Source organism: Equus quagga, chromosome 9, assembly GCF_021613505.1.
Source record: "Equus quagga isolate Etosha38 chromosome 9, UCLA_HA_Equagga_1.0, whole genome shotgun sequence".
Classification (NCBI taxonomy): Eukaryota; Metazoa; Chordata; class Mammalia; order Perissodactyla; family Equidae; genus Equus; species Equus quagga.
In genome coordinates this window covers 74,250,983-74,265,547 of record NC_060275.1, presented here as the reverse complement: position 1 = coordinate 74,265,547, position 14,565 = coordinate 74,250,983, and the positions used below count along the sequence as shown (strand labels likewise).

General features: G+C 36.5%; 1 protein-coding gene across 1 annotated transcript in view; it reads left to right on the top strand.

Moving 5' to 3' along the window:
* IPO11 (importin 11) overlaps positions 1-14,565 on the top strand; it is a 225,219-nt gene that overhangs the window by 181,827 nt on the left and 28,827 nt on the right. The window contains exon 29 of the mRNA XM_046671978.1: positions 5,254-5,338. Within this exon, the coding sequence (XP_046527934.1) occupies positions 5,254-5,338 (85 nt within the window). The remainder of the gene's footprint in view (positions 1-5,253; positions 5,339-14,565) is intronic.

The window sequence follows — 14,565 nt, the reverse complement described above, 5'->3', positions numbered from 1 at the left end:
TAGTGTTCCAGCTAGAAGACAGTCAGGCAGAGAGAGTGAATTCTTTTAGTCTTTTTGTTCTATTCAGGCCTTCAACTGATTGATCGCGGCTCACCCACACTGGGGAGAGCAATCTGCTTTACTCGGTGTACAGATTCAACTGTTAATCTCATCAAGAAACACTTAGAATAATATATAACCAAATATTTGGGCAGCCTGTGGTCCAGTTGAGTTGACAAATTAACCACAATAAAGAAGCCTTGTAGACAGATCATCACTTTGTTCAGACTTGTTTGTGCCAGGCATTGTGCTGTGTGAAGAAGCAGCTTAGGCTCTAGGGCTCACAGCCTAGAAGGGGAAATGGGGCCCAGTTTGGAGCCAACTAGTAAAGTAATCTGTGTGAAATGCAGAGGATTTTCGACTATTTTGTGTAGTCATTGGAGATCCATTGGCAATATTAAAGCATGGAAGTGATCAGATTTATTCTTCAGAGAGATCACCTCCGTGCATTGTGGAGAATGACTGGTAGGGGTAGAGAGGTTCACAGCCAGTGGTCTTACACCAGCTGAACAACCCGGGATGCTTTGTTAAAAATGCAGATTTCCCTTCCCCCGTCTGGACCCATTATATCAGGATCTTTGGAAGGAGGACGATAGAACTTGCATTGTAAACAGGAACCCTGCATGATTCATATGCACTCTAAAAATTGATAACCTGCGGCGTGGCAGATATGGAAACCCTTTACATAGCTGTTCTACTCTTGATGAGTATTGACAGGATTTTGAGGTGGATTTTGGCAGGAGGATTGGCAGGAATTGATGACAGGTGGATGTGGCTGAAGGAGGTTGACAGGTATTTGTAGTTTGGGTGACATATGACACACACGCACACAGACACATAATTTAAAAAACTACTCATGCTTACACCTAACACCCTATGCTAATTTTTGCACTTTGATATATCCTCATAACTATATTCTTATAGGCACTTAAAAATTTTAATGTAAGATTTTGTTTGGGAAAAGATGGAAATGGGTTTTTATTTACTCTTATGATGATCTCAGTTTTTATTTTACTTAGGAAAGTTTATGTTCCAAGACAAATAGATAGTCAACAGTTGGCTGATATTAAAATGGTATAGAAAATGAATCCATTTAGAAGAAAGAAGAGACCCATTTTGAAAGTTTACAAATCTGGGTTTCTTTTTATGTTTGTGTTTTAGTTAGTAGAGTTCTTGTTTCATTAAACCAGGAAAATATGTTAATAAGGCTAGAGATTTGCCTCTGCTTGTCTTTAACTAGACTGTTTCCCTTTTTTTCCTAAATATTTTGTTAGTAGGCACGTTGAGAAAAAGAAATTGATGACCGTTTGCCGAAGTTTGGGAAGTAAAAAGGAAGAAAGGATTTAGCCAGCATTTTAGGAGGCTTAGAGGCACTAAAATTTATTAGAAAAAGACTCATAAATTGTGGTTTCGGTAGCTAGACAGTGTAAAGCATACCAGCCATAAAGGAAGTTACTTTTATTTGAGAAAAAAGTAAAATTTAGGCTTTTAATAGCATTTTTTTTTCCTTCACTTAATACATTGATTTACCAGATGGCTCTTTAGAATGGAATAGAGAATAGCAGAAAAACCCATGGTTCCCTGATTCTGACGTTATCACCTGTATATTATCCTAACTTTTGTAGGTCTCAGCAACCTCCTTGAGGACCCTTTTTCATCAGTTTTCCCCTTCTGATCCATTCTGCCCCATTTCTTAAAATTAAAAGGCCAGTTTCCTACAGAATAAAGTTGATGGGGCACTATTCTATGCTGACCCTAAGTTTATGTTACTGGCCTTTTCTCTTTTCTCCCTGGATTACTCCTCATTTCCCAAATGTGCCATACCCTTTTATACATGTGGCTTGACTCCTAACACTTCTTCTTCTTGGTATGTCATGCCCTCAGCCTTGCTCTGCTTGGCGAATACCTACCTATGAGATTTCTTTCCAGGCTCTCAGGAAGAATTAATTGCCTCTTTCTCTGGTCTTTCATGGCACTTTGTGTGTATTGCTAATATGCAACATTTAGTTAGTTACTTATGGTATTCAGTCTAGTGGCCATAAGAGGATTTGAGGCAATGCATAAGAAAAGCATCTGCTTATTGTGACCAAAAACTATTAACACAGGATTGAAGGAATTTAAACAAGAATCCTTGATTGGGGAAATCTGTGCCATCTGAATGTGAAATTTAGCCCTGAGCTTTCTAACTACCAGGGCAAAAAGAGAAACATTAGGAATTATATAGTTCCGATTTTCAAGTAGAAGGAAACAGGTATTAGGAGAAGGGAGACTGTTTTTTGGCCTGAGCCCACAAATGAATTTTTGATAAGGTATTTATATAAGGGACCATAAAAGGATTTTCAGCTGCAAGTAAGAGAAACCCTGAGTCAACTGGCTTTAACAATAAAGAATTAGTTATGGGGCCGGCCTGGTGGCGCAGTGGTTAAGTGCGCATATTCTGCTTTGGCTGCCTGGGGGTCGCCGGTTTGGATCCCATGGCACCGCTTGGCAAGCCATGCTGTGGCAGGCGACCCACATATAAAGTAGAGGAAGATGCGCACGGATGTTAGCTCAGGGCCAGTCTTCCTCAGCAAAAAGGGGAGGGTTGGCCGCAGATGTTGGCTCAGGGCTAATCTTCCTCAAAAAAAAAAAAAAAGAGTTAGTTATGTCTGACAACAAAAAAGCTGTAGGTAAGTGCCTTCAGGATTAGTTACTTGTGGCTTCACAACATCACCAAAGACCCAGGTTCTTTCTGTTCCATCACCTCAGCACATTAACTTCATCTGCAGGCTGCTTTCCCTCATTGTCACAGAGTAGCTCTAGGCATGACAATTCATGACAATGCCAGTACCAGACAAGTAATCTTTTCTTTTTACTTATGTCTTTTTTTCTAACATCAAAGGAAACGTTTCCCAGAAGTTATTTCATCAGACCTCTCTTCATGTCTAATTGGCTAGACTTTTTAAGACATACTCCTGTTGAAGGCAGTCATTGACCAGGGGAACAGGATTTCCATGACTGCTTATTGAGCTGCTGGCACTGCGGTTGGGATCAGCTTTTTCTGAAGCATCTGGTGGACACATTGAGGGTTCTGTTAGGAAAGAGGGCGATTATATATGTAATCAAAGTGTCCACTACAGAGACTGACTGAATAATGTTGTCAGTTCTTGTTTTATTGTAACATTCAGAAGTGAGTTTGTGTAGATTAAATGAAAAGTGTTACAGCACGTACTTTTTAAATGAGAAATGGCTTAAAAGGTTTCCTGCTGCATGATGACACTGTTGGTTGTGTTTGTCTGGTTGGAGTTTCTTGTTGAGAAAGATTCTGACGCAGCAGGCTAGAGAGCCTGGATCTAGTCAGTGAGGGAGAGTGTAGGATGACAGGTGGCTGCCTCTGTTCACATGCTAATTGCCCCTAATTTAAATTGTTATTTTATTATTATTACTATTATTACATTCACAACCCACACATTTTAGCTTGTTAGAAATCTGGTAATTCTCACCATGCCTTTTATGAAAACCATGATTCTCTATCTTGAATGTTTGTCAGCAAAATAAGATTTAACTTTTAATTGGAGGTTTTCCTGCAGGAAAGAATTTCAGCTTTGGACTTTTCAGGCCAATTTTTTTTTTTTTTTTCACTTTCCACCTTCCGGAGACCCAAATGAATACAGTTTGCAGAATTGCAAAGCAAAAATATTCTGCCCTCTGGGTAATTTCTGGAAAAAAAAATATATGTGTATGTGTATATTTATATGATAAATCTTTCAACTTAAGGAAGGGAGAGAGAGTTTTTACTATACAAGAAAGTTAACAGATTTTAGTGCAATGAAATAATTAGATGCAAAATAAAGTCTTGCTCCATGGATATCCAGATTCATGGCAGTTAAAATTGAGGTCTGCAGCCAGCATAAAACAGCTGATGTAAAGGAACCCCACCTTATTATTCAGTTCTGAAATACAAACCGGAGTCTAGACATTTTCTAGGCGTTTCACTTTATTAAATAGCTTTTGGGTTAAGATAATAGTGCTAGAATTTTCTGACTTTGTTCCGGAGTCCCTTGGCCAACTAGTTGTGCCGTATCATTTTATATTGTGATGGACAAAAGCATTGCAACTCCAAGAGGTCAAGGCCATGCAGTGAGTTAGGGATTGAGCTCTTGCTGTTTTTCAGGGCTTCTGATTTCCAGTTTAAGGTTCTTACTGTTTGATCCCACCACTGTGCACTGACTGGGTCAGAGGGAGTTGTTCCAAAAGTTGTTGTTTTAACGGGAGAGAATAGAGGGGAAAGGACACTCATATGTCCTGCAAGAGTGAGCTTGAGCAAGCTTTTGGTGTGAGCATCGGCCCTTAGCCCTTATTTAAAAGTTATTTACACAGCTGAGTCAGGGATTATCTTTCACCTGTACTTGCTACAAAACACACAAGAAACCAAGCTTTCTTTGTCACAGTTTATTGGTTAGGAACCTCTGACTCTGATAAATTACTGAAATCTGTTCTAAATTAGGAAACAGGGAGGTTTGTTCCATCAGCTTGATTCACCAGACAGTATTCATTTCTTGTCTCTCTGGAACCAGCGTTGACTGAATAGGAATCTGCGTTTCCATTATTTCTGCTAATGGCTAAGAGCAGTGTGCAGATAATCAAAATAAAATGATATATAACTGTGCTGCAGGTACAAGTGCTTTCAGGGACAGGTTCCTCGTAGCGTAGTAATGTCACGTGGAGCGCAAAGTAGATTGTTACATAATTAATAGTGTTTTAATGATGCTGTTGTTTAAATTGTTGCTACTGTTATGAAACATGTATAATCTACAGACATAGGAAGATAAGTGGTAAAAGAGGAAGTATTAATTTTAAGTGTTTGTAAATACCGTTTTTTTAGAAAGCTGTAAAGGGTGCACCTTGCTTTGTCAAGTGATACATGGTTCAAAAGTTGCCTATAAATAAATTTTCATAATTTCGTACCTTAAATGCTCAAGGAAAATAGTTTAAAATACTTTGGTTGGTGCTTTTTAAAATGAGATTTTTTTCATAACTAAAAAATGTTTTAAATTATAAATCTAATTTATTTAGTCTGTTCCTTGTATTTTGTATTAATGTTCTGATTGATTTTGAGGGTTGATTTTTAGTATGTTACAGACGTTTTTTATTTATTTAAAACATTTTTTTTAACTGTAGCTGTATGTTATAGACATTTTTTATTTATTTAAAACATTTTTTTTTTAACTGTAGCTGTATGTTGATGTCTCATCTTGAAGAACCAAAAGTCACAGAAGATGAAGAACCACCCACAGAACAGGATAAGAGGAAAAAGATAGTAAGTTACAAATGGAGCTTCTGAAAATTTGGAAGAACCATATAGCATCATCATATCCTGTAGGTTTGAAAATATCTGTTGGTCCATTCATCCATTGATCCATCTATTCATCCATCCATCCTTTGTTGCAGAATTAATGTAGTTAACTGAGTTTTGAAATTTGGAGTATACTTCTAAAAACAGATAAATTGCACAGGAAGTTGAGTTTAACCCTTGATCTGAAATAATTTCTTGTCTTAGCAGAGCAGAGGGGTTTACTCTTACATATAGAAAACATGTGACCCTCAAACCTTATGCAAGTTGTAATGCTAATTCTTCTTTTGTGAGGAGATTTACTGAAATTGCTTCATTCTCTGTTATTTCATGGATCTTTACAATGAACTTTTTCTGAGATATAGGCCTTTATAAAAATGGCTTTAACTGCTAAATTGTTTTGTAAACCATTAACTCTCACTACAGGAATATGATAAGAAAAAGGAACAAAAAATAGGAAATGTCTAAAATATCTTGCCTTTAAAATTGTTTATAATCTTGAATTTCTCAATCCTTTCTTTGATATATGAATATAAGATAGGTACGTAAATAAACTTTTCTCCCTTTTCTCTTGGAATCTCTTCAAGTCTCCTGGCCTCAACCAGTTATTAACTTCATTGTGCCTTCTTTCTTCCCTTGCAAAATGAGAACAATATCTACCTCAAAAGTAAAATAACGTATGAAGTGATCATGGAATTATGCTGCACACCTAATAATTACTCTTTGTTAGTTATCAGTATGGTTTTAGTCTGCTCGTGATATTCACTCCTTGAATGAATCACATTAACCCTAAAGTCTTCATCCTCGGGTCGAGCTAATACTACACTGCTCTGACAGCGTTTTTTAAACTGTATTTGAGTTTAATCTGTTTTACTTTGCTTTTATGCTAGATATCATCTCCCTAGCAGCTAGTATAGAGGACAATATCCAAGAATTTGTTAAGACTGGAGTACTGGTCCTGTTTGTGCTGTTAATTGTCACCTTGAGCAAGTCTCCTTGTCTCCTGGGAGCTGTTTTCTCATCTAAGAAATGAGGAGAGGAATTGAATTAGTGGAGTCCCAGGGCCTGTGAGCTGAAAAATTATTTGGTCTTTTTAGCTCTTAATACTATTCATTTCCTTCCCCAATATGTAGTGTTCTAGTGAAGTGTTCAATTCCGAGTATACCTTTGGAAGTATTTCTTCCCTGAAATGAGACAGCTAAGTGGAATTCTAGATACATGGAAAGTGTGAATTCTTCACTCAGAGTGATACTAGCCTCTTTGCTATGACCTAACAGTTTCTTTCCCCAACTCTCACCTCCACTCTTTAAAATCATTGAATATATCATTGGTGTATCAGAAAAATGTGATAAGGTGTTTCTTCATAAGATTCTGAACTTGTAAATGAATAATAGGTATTCTGCTTTCACTGAATCATCAGGTTTTGTGCACACTTTTTAAACATCGGTTAATCTGGTAGATTTACCCTTAGCAAATTAATCTACCCAAATCTGTTTTTTGTTCTAGATAGAATCCTCAGTAACATCAGGTGGTGGTAGTTTTAATTCTAACTTTATTTTGAAGATAAGTGAAATGTTATCTCAAAGAGCACTGTAAGAACATAGTTTTAAAGTTCCTTGATTCAATTTTGTGATCCTAAATTTTGTTTGAGTGCTGGTTATTTTGACGTTATTGTTCTTATTATAGGTAGTCTTGATTTATAGAACAACCATGATTTTTCAGTTGAAGTTAGTCATCACAGTAATCATTTGATGTGGATTATTTGTTGTTTCTACTGAGATTTCCAGTGCCTTAGGCTTAAGTGTTGGTCTTATGCTGATGATGCCACAGCATTTATGATTAAAGCTAGGATTGTGTATCTTATCATTGAATAAATCTAATTATGAGTACAGTGCTAATTTTTCAGTAACTTTAAACAAACAAAATTAGTTTCACTGTATCTTCAGGGTTACAAGTATAAATTATGTATTTTCTTTCAGTAATTATATCATCATTCTTATACTGTGATGTCTAAATTAGAAATTTTTTGAGAACTATAAGTCTGTCTTGGTTGTTATTTCAAAGAGAAGTGTTTGCTGGTAGATGTTTATGAATTATTATTTAAAAGAAAAACCAATATAGTATCAAAGATTATTTTCATTTTAAAATGAAATTGTTTATTTACTAGGCAGAAAAAGTATAGCTGTTCAGTTTTCCATAAATGGCAGTTTGATTTACTTACTGTCATTGTTGTCTTAAAGTGGTCCTTAAAATGTAGTGTCTGCATTTCAGTAGCTACTTTGGTAGACGATGGCACTGGTGATTGTAATTCAGAAAAATGAATGATTAATATTGTATCAAATGTGCCAAATAATTTTCCATAGGTTTGTGAGAACTCTCTATATTTCATCTTCTGTAAGGATGAAATTTCTGTTCAGGAAAGCTATTAAGCTGTCCAGACTTTTGATCTTGTTCTTTTTAATCCGGCTTCTCTCTATCCATTTTATCCAGCTCCTCTCTTTCTTGTAGTATCCATTTTGGAGAAACTAATACTTAGAAGATTGAGTGCAACTCAGACATTTCATTTCATTTCTAAGTTCCTTCTGTCCAGAATACTCCAGTAGTAGAACGATAATTTCATGACCTGTTCTATAAAGAATTAAGCTAATACAGTAACATTTTAAGTTGCTTGAATTTCTTTTGTTGTGACGTGTGACTTACTAGGCATTTATAAGTTGTACTTTCCAAATTTAAGTTTTTGAGCATATTAGTGCTTTCTGGCAACTTTATGGTACCTGCTAAGAAAGCATTAAGGAAACATTTGGTATAGTAAGTAAAGGTGTGCTAATGAGGTATTTCTGATCATTCCTTTCTGTTAAATATTTCTCAGTTTAAGACCTAGAAATATTTTGATAATTTGCTTCTATAAATAATAATCTAGTTTTATATATACTTACTAGATGCCTTAATTGATAGTGGCAATATAAATAAGTTTAAACATTAATAAAAATGCACTAACTTTTCATTTGTTTGTGCTGGTAGAAGCAGTAGCACAAATAATGGTCTATCTAAATGTCATTTATATGCTTCGAAATAATAATAGTAATGCCTTATGTATGTGTCTATTTTTCCAAAGCATTTTTAAGATCTTGTCTTATTTACCCTCATACCAGTTTTAGGGCCAGATACAGATGAGGAAACCAAGTCAGAGAAGTTACCTCTTGCTTAGAATTAAAGATTTAGGTACAGATCAAGATTAGAGCTGAGCTTTCTTGACTCCTAGCCTAGGGTACTCTACAATTTTAATTTTTAAAATTTTTGTAGCTTTTCTAAAATATTTTGAGGAATCTCTCAAACTGCAGAACATATTGTGAGCTACATGTTTGGGGGAAATTCACCTCCTTATAACACAGCTCAGCTACCACAAGTCAATGGAATAGAATTAGAGCTGTGGAGTAAGTATAGTTTGTTGTGTCTTTGTGATAGGCATGGCTAGCAAACAAATAGTTTGTTAATTTTTAGGTTTGCTTTACTTTAATAATTAAATTTAGTTTGCAGTTATTGAACAAACTATAACTGAGAGCTAGCGAAATGACCTTGAATGATAAATGACAGATCCTCAAATGACCTTCAATGACAAAGACCATCAATATCAGGGAGAACGTTAATGATAATTTGTTTATTATATTTAAATATTGTTTTAGTTATTTTATGTACTTACTGAGTGCTCACTATACACCAAACACTGTTCTTGACATTGAGGATATGGCAGTGACCAAAACAGATAAAGCCCCAATGGAATGGAGCTTACAGTCTAAAAAAATTATGTATTTGTATATAGCAATATCAAGTGCTGTTAAGTCTATCAAGATTTAGATTAATAAACACTGCCATAGTTTTCTAAGTTTGTAGCATATTCATGAAACTTGGAAGGTTTACATATATTGTTCCTAGAAATATTTGTACTACATTTTAATAAATCATTAGAGTATAGCTGGAGTTTGCCCCTCTTAATTCATTGACAATAACTTCTCTTTTTCAAGTGTTATACCTCTTTGTAAGCCTTCTATTTGATTTTTTTTCTTTTTCACTAGAAATAGGATTTGGGGAACTGTTTTAACAGTTACCAAGATCACTTATAGTTGCAATGAATTTGATCTATTTTTCGTCTTCTCTATGCACAAGTGGGAATATATGTCAATGTAGTCTAGAAGAAAAATTTAGAACTATGTTATATCTAGTACAAGAATATAAACTATTGTTTTTCCATTGTCTGTTTCAAGAGGTAGATGAGAATTGAAAATACTTATGGCATATTACAGACTACTGAAAATACAATTTTAACATGTTGTGCTTGACTTTTAAGTGGCGGTTTGGCAGGTGAGCTCTGCAGGTGAACTTTCACTGGTTTATAATAAAGTCTTTAGCTTTTGATAGGCTCAAATATTTATAGGGCTTTCAGGGTTTTAAATTTTAACTTGCACTTTGTATAGGGCAGACAGTGCAGACTAACTGAGCTAGCTTTTGAATGCAACCGGTTATGCGTGGGCTGTGGCACCAGCAAACTTGGCATGACAGTCTTCTGCTTTCGCAGTAGCATGTCTATGCAAGTTGGTTGTATGTTAGGTTGGGGTGTATTTTATTTGGTAAATTCATAGCCAGATCCTTTGTCTCACAGCAAATATAAGAAATTCTGAGCATGCCTTGCATTTTGCCTTAAAGTGAGTATTGTCTCCTCTGCTGCTGTTGCTGAATATAGCACTGGATCAGGGAGGGATGAAAGTGCTGCATTGTGAGGACAGAATTGTCTGAAAATCTGAGCCTACAGGTAGCTAACATCTTCCCTTTCTGAGAGCAGATGGACCACCTCCATTTTCCTCCATCTTCTCCCCCTTCCCCATCTCCTTCTCTCATCAGCTCTCCCTGAAAATCTTATTTGCCTAACTTTTAAATCCAGCAGCTTTCCTCAGACTTTACTTAGCAGAATTTAGGATACACTGTCAGAGGGAAAATAACCCTATTATCAGTTGAAAATATTCCATAATGTTGTTTTGTAGATTTTTAGTCCAAATATAATGTCAGCAGGGCACCCTGTGGTAGTGGTTTGCAGTAGGAAGTTGTGAACTCCCCCTGAATAATTTTGATTGCCGAAAACCAGTAGGATGATTCTTTTGCCTGCTCCCATTTGCCTCTAGAAAAATTTAACTGAATTATTAGAAAGAATTGAATTTTGTTGTCACTAATAAGGTAGTGTGATTTTCTTAATTAAATATCAGTAGTCTTGAAATTCATTCGCAAAAGGCATTTTTATTTTACAAATAGTAATATGAGATTAATCCATCATCTCATTGGTGGTTTCTGAACTGCCTTTTGAGAATCTTCGCCCTCTCACATAATCAAGATAAATTATAGAATTATTGAAAATACTCTTTAGTATTCGACTTGCGTGCAATGTCACACTGGTGATGAGTTTAGAGAGCTTTCTTTTTGCTTTTTCTCACTTTGCCCAGTTCCATTAAATATTTCACCTCTCCTCTCATAGCTACATCTTGACCTTGTCCAAAATCCTGAGCGCTGACATTTCTCTCTCATCACAATCACTTTTTCCTTACTAACGATTCCTTTTCTCCTGGTAAATCTATTTTGTACCTTTATCTGGAGCCCCATAATATGTCCTTATTTTCACAATCACTTTCCCATCTTATTACCTAGATTTGCTTGTTTCTTTGTTATTTTTGCCTTTGGATAAACCATAGCCTTTGCCTCCCTACTTTGGACCTACTAAATTTCTTAGCATGGGAATCAGGCATACGTATTTCTTAAAAGCTCCACGTATTATTTTGCTGTCCAGGCAGAGTTGAGAACAACTGCAATAAGAATTAAACTCCTTGACCATCTTTTACAGACCTCTGCAGTCTGATTCCAACCAGTCTTTTCATCCTTGTCTTCCTTTCCCCCAACTCTATCTCCTAAACCAGATGAGTTGTCTCCACACATATCGTATGTTTCCTGCCTCTGTTATGGAGCTGAAACTAGTCCTTCTGTCTGTAGTAGCCTCTTTATCCTCTTTCTCTCCACTCAGCTTACTCATTTGCCGTTTTTCTCATGAGGCACCCTCTCCTCTCACTGATCTTCCCCCCACCGCCCCTGGACCAATACCCAGTTACAGAAATACCCTCTACCTCTCCTGGACTTATGTAGCATCTTCTCTGTATGTTTTAACTGCCTGAGCCATCTTCTGTTTTATGTAACCTAGCAACTCATATCTACTGTGATCTCTTTGAGATTAGGAACCATGTCTCATTTGTCTTTGAATATATAGCTGAATAGAGCATCAGACAGTGATATGCAAGTAGGGCTCAGTAAAACCATGTTGAATAAAAATTTCTTGAATTGCATTTCAGTGTTTCTTTAAATATGGGCATTGTTTTTAATTTATAATTTTTGAAGCACCTTAAAAAATCTGTTAGCCAGTAGTATATACAAGCAGACAACTGAACTTTTTTTCTTTGTTTTACCATTCAATTGGCGATTCACTCTAGAAGATACCCCTATTTTCTTCGGGTCCTTGGATAGGTGTATTCAAATTAGTGAGTGTTGTGTTGCTGGACCTGTTTCCCTCTCCCTTAAGACTACAGAATTCTCTCCTCCTTCCATTGTCAAAACAAATCAAGATCCATAACCCACTACCTTTTGCCTCATCTTGAAGCTTGTTAGTACCAATGCAAAAGTAAACTAGCACACACAGGTGTAATTTTCTTAATTCACTTCATAGCTGATCAGTCCTAGCAGGATCTATCCTGCTCCTCCCGGTCAGTTATATTAACAGTCTTTATATAAAACCAAGGAAACACTCCAGGAAACTGTTAATGTTAACCTGATTATTTGGTGAAGTTGTTATTGTGGATTTTAATCTTCTATTTTCAAGCTTTTTGTTCCTTGACAGTGCAACCTATAGGTCATTTTTCTTGTAAAAACTTACTTTATAATCTGTAAGCAAAGCAATATTTTGACTGAATGGCAATATTTTTATTAATTGGTATAAGCAATTAGTACAAGTCCGATAAAAATGATGTGATACATAGAAACAAAATTTTTAAGACATTGTGTATATTTACATCATGCATATTCTCAAAAAAACTGTTCCACTATATACAAGTATCAATGCTTAAAAACAAGGTTCTACTTAGTAACAAAGTATAAATGAAGACTTGGGAAAATGTCAGGAGTACACTTGGGTTTGGAGTCGTCCAAGGATGCTAGTGTCAGGACCATTCACTCAGAAGGTCTAGGAGGGGGTAGATATTAGGATCAGTGGTGCATTTATTTAGGCAGAAATTCTTACCTGAAATTCGGTCTGTGGATTGACTTCTGGGGAGGTTTATAAACACCTTGAGATTTTCTGCAGGTATAGAGGTGGATGTACGTTTTGGGAGACAGGGTAAATATACCTTTTATGAGATGTTTTGGGGGATTCACGAAAGATTAACTCAAGCTCTCAACTGCTCCAGCACTTTCTCCCATAAGGTTTGGGTATATGTCTTTGGTTTTCACACTGTGTTGTCTCCTCATCCTACTTTTCCTTCACTTGGCTTTGCTTGGCCTGTCAGCCTCATGTATCTTGAGTAGCGAATGAACGTTGAAAGACTTAGAACCAAATCTTTTTAAAATCTGGCCAATGGATTATACACAGACAGTGGTTTAGTTCCACTAGCCAAATGAAATGTAGGCTGCAAGCAGAAATAGTAAAATTGGGCCAGGGGCCCAGGGAAACAGAGGGCTAGTAAGAGAAGCTTGGATTCATTCTTGTTGTCTTTTGTTTCAACTCACTTGAGAATTATTCTTGTATGTCACTGATGGTTTCCATAGCAAGACTACTTGTTTTTCGCATGCCACCCTTTCCAAAGATTCTGTTACTAAAGATTTCTTTCCTCTTACCTCTCTGGCCTAAAAGCAGAAGAATGACTCTGAGTTTAATTCACATTTTATCTAGTTTCTTGAACTAATAAACTAAACTGTCCATTCAGCAAGCATTTGCTGAGCTGTGTGTCAGGTACAATGCTAGATGGGCACTGGATGTATAGAGATGATAGAGAGTTAAAGATGGAGTATGGAGGGGAAATTAAGGAGAGAAGCCTTTTCCCACATCAGGTATATGTTAGACAAGAGACGTAATTTCCTTTGTGTTTTGAGACTAAATTTCTTACAGTTGTTTACGACAAAGATGGAGATGCAGGGATTGAAATTATCTTTCCACCTGAAATAACTGGAAAACCAGACAAAATACATTTTTTAAGCTACTGGAGATCAGAGGACAAAAGATAGGGATCCCTGAGAAACAGCAGACACACACAATGAGCCCTCTGATTGCCACAGCTTACTGCCTGTGGAGGGTCCAGGGAGTGGCCCAGGGAGCCCAGTGGGCTCTCTGATTCGAGGAGATGAAGCTGGAAGTCTGAAGATGCCAAACTGGCTTGAGTTACTGGAGAAGAGGGAGCTGCTCACATAGAACTCTAGAGATCTTTGGAGGGGCCCTGTGCATCCTCAGCTGAGAACTGATCAGCACATACAGTGAAGAAGTCACCCAAGGCCAGAGAAAGACCCTCAAGGAAGGATTGTTAGGGAAACAACATTCAGAGCTGACAGAGAACCAGGAGTAGTCCCTGTTGTTAGAATGGTAACCTCAGAATTCACAGTGTTAGGTAGAGGACTCAGAGTGCATTGTGTCTGTTTCAGAGCAAAATTCACCCTAGGTTAGCTATTGCTCTGACTCTGCCAAACAAAGCTTAAAAGGAAAATCTAAGAGGATCAAACTGTTTCCAAGCAAAGTAACCACATCCTAGAACAAAGCTCAAGACTATAGAAATACATAAATTTCCAACACCCAACAGGGAAAAATTTACAATGCCTGGCATCCAATAAAAAACTACAGACATGAGAAGATGCAGGAAAATACGATCCCTTCTGAGGGGGAAGAATCAATCAATTGAAATCACCCAAGAAAAGATACATATGGTAGACTTGGTAGAAGAGATCATTAAAACAGTTTTTATTACCGTCTTCTCTATGTTAGGAAGCTTGAGGAAACATTGAGCATGTTAAGTAGAGACATGGAAGATATTTTTAAAAGACTTAAATCAAATTTCTAAGGATTAAACACTGCAATATCTGGTGGGATTAACGTAGATTAGGTATTGAAGGCAGGTAAGTAATGT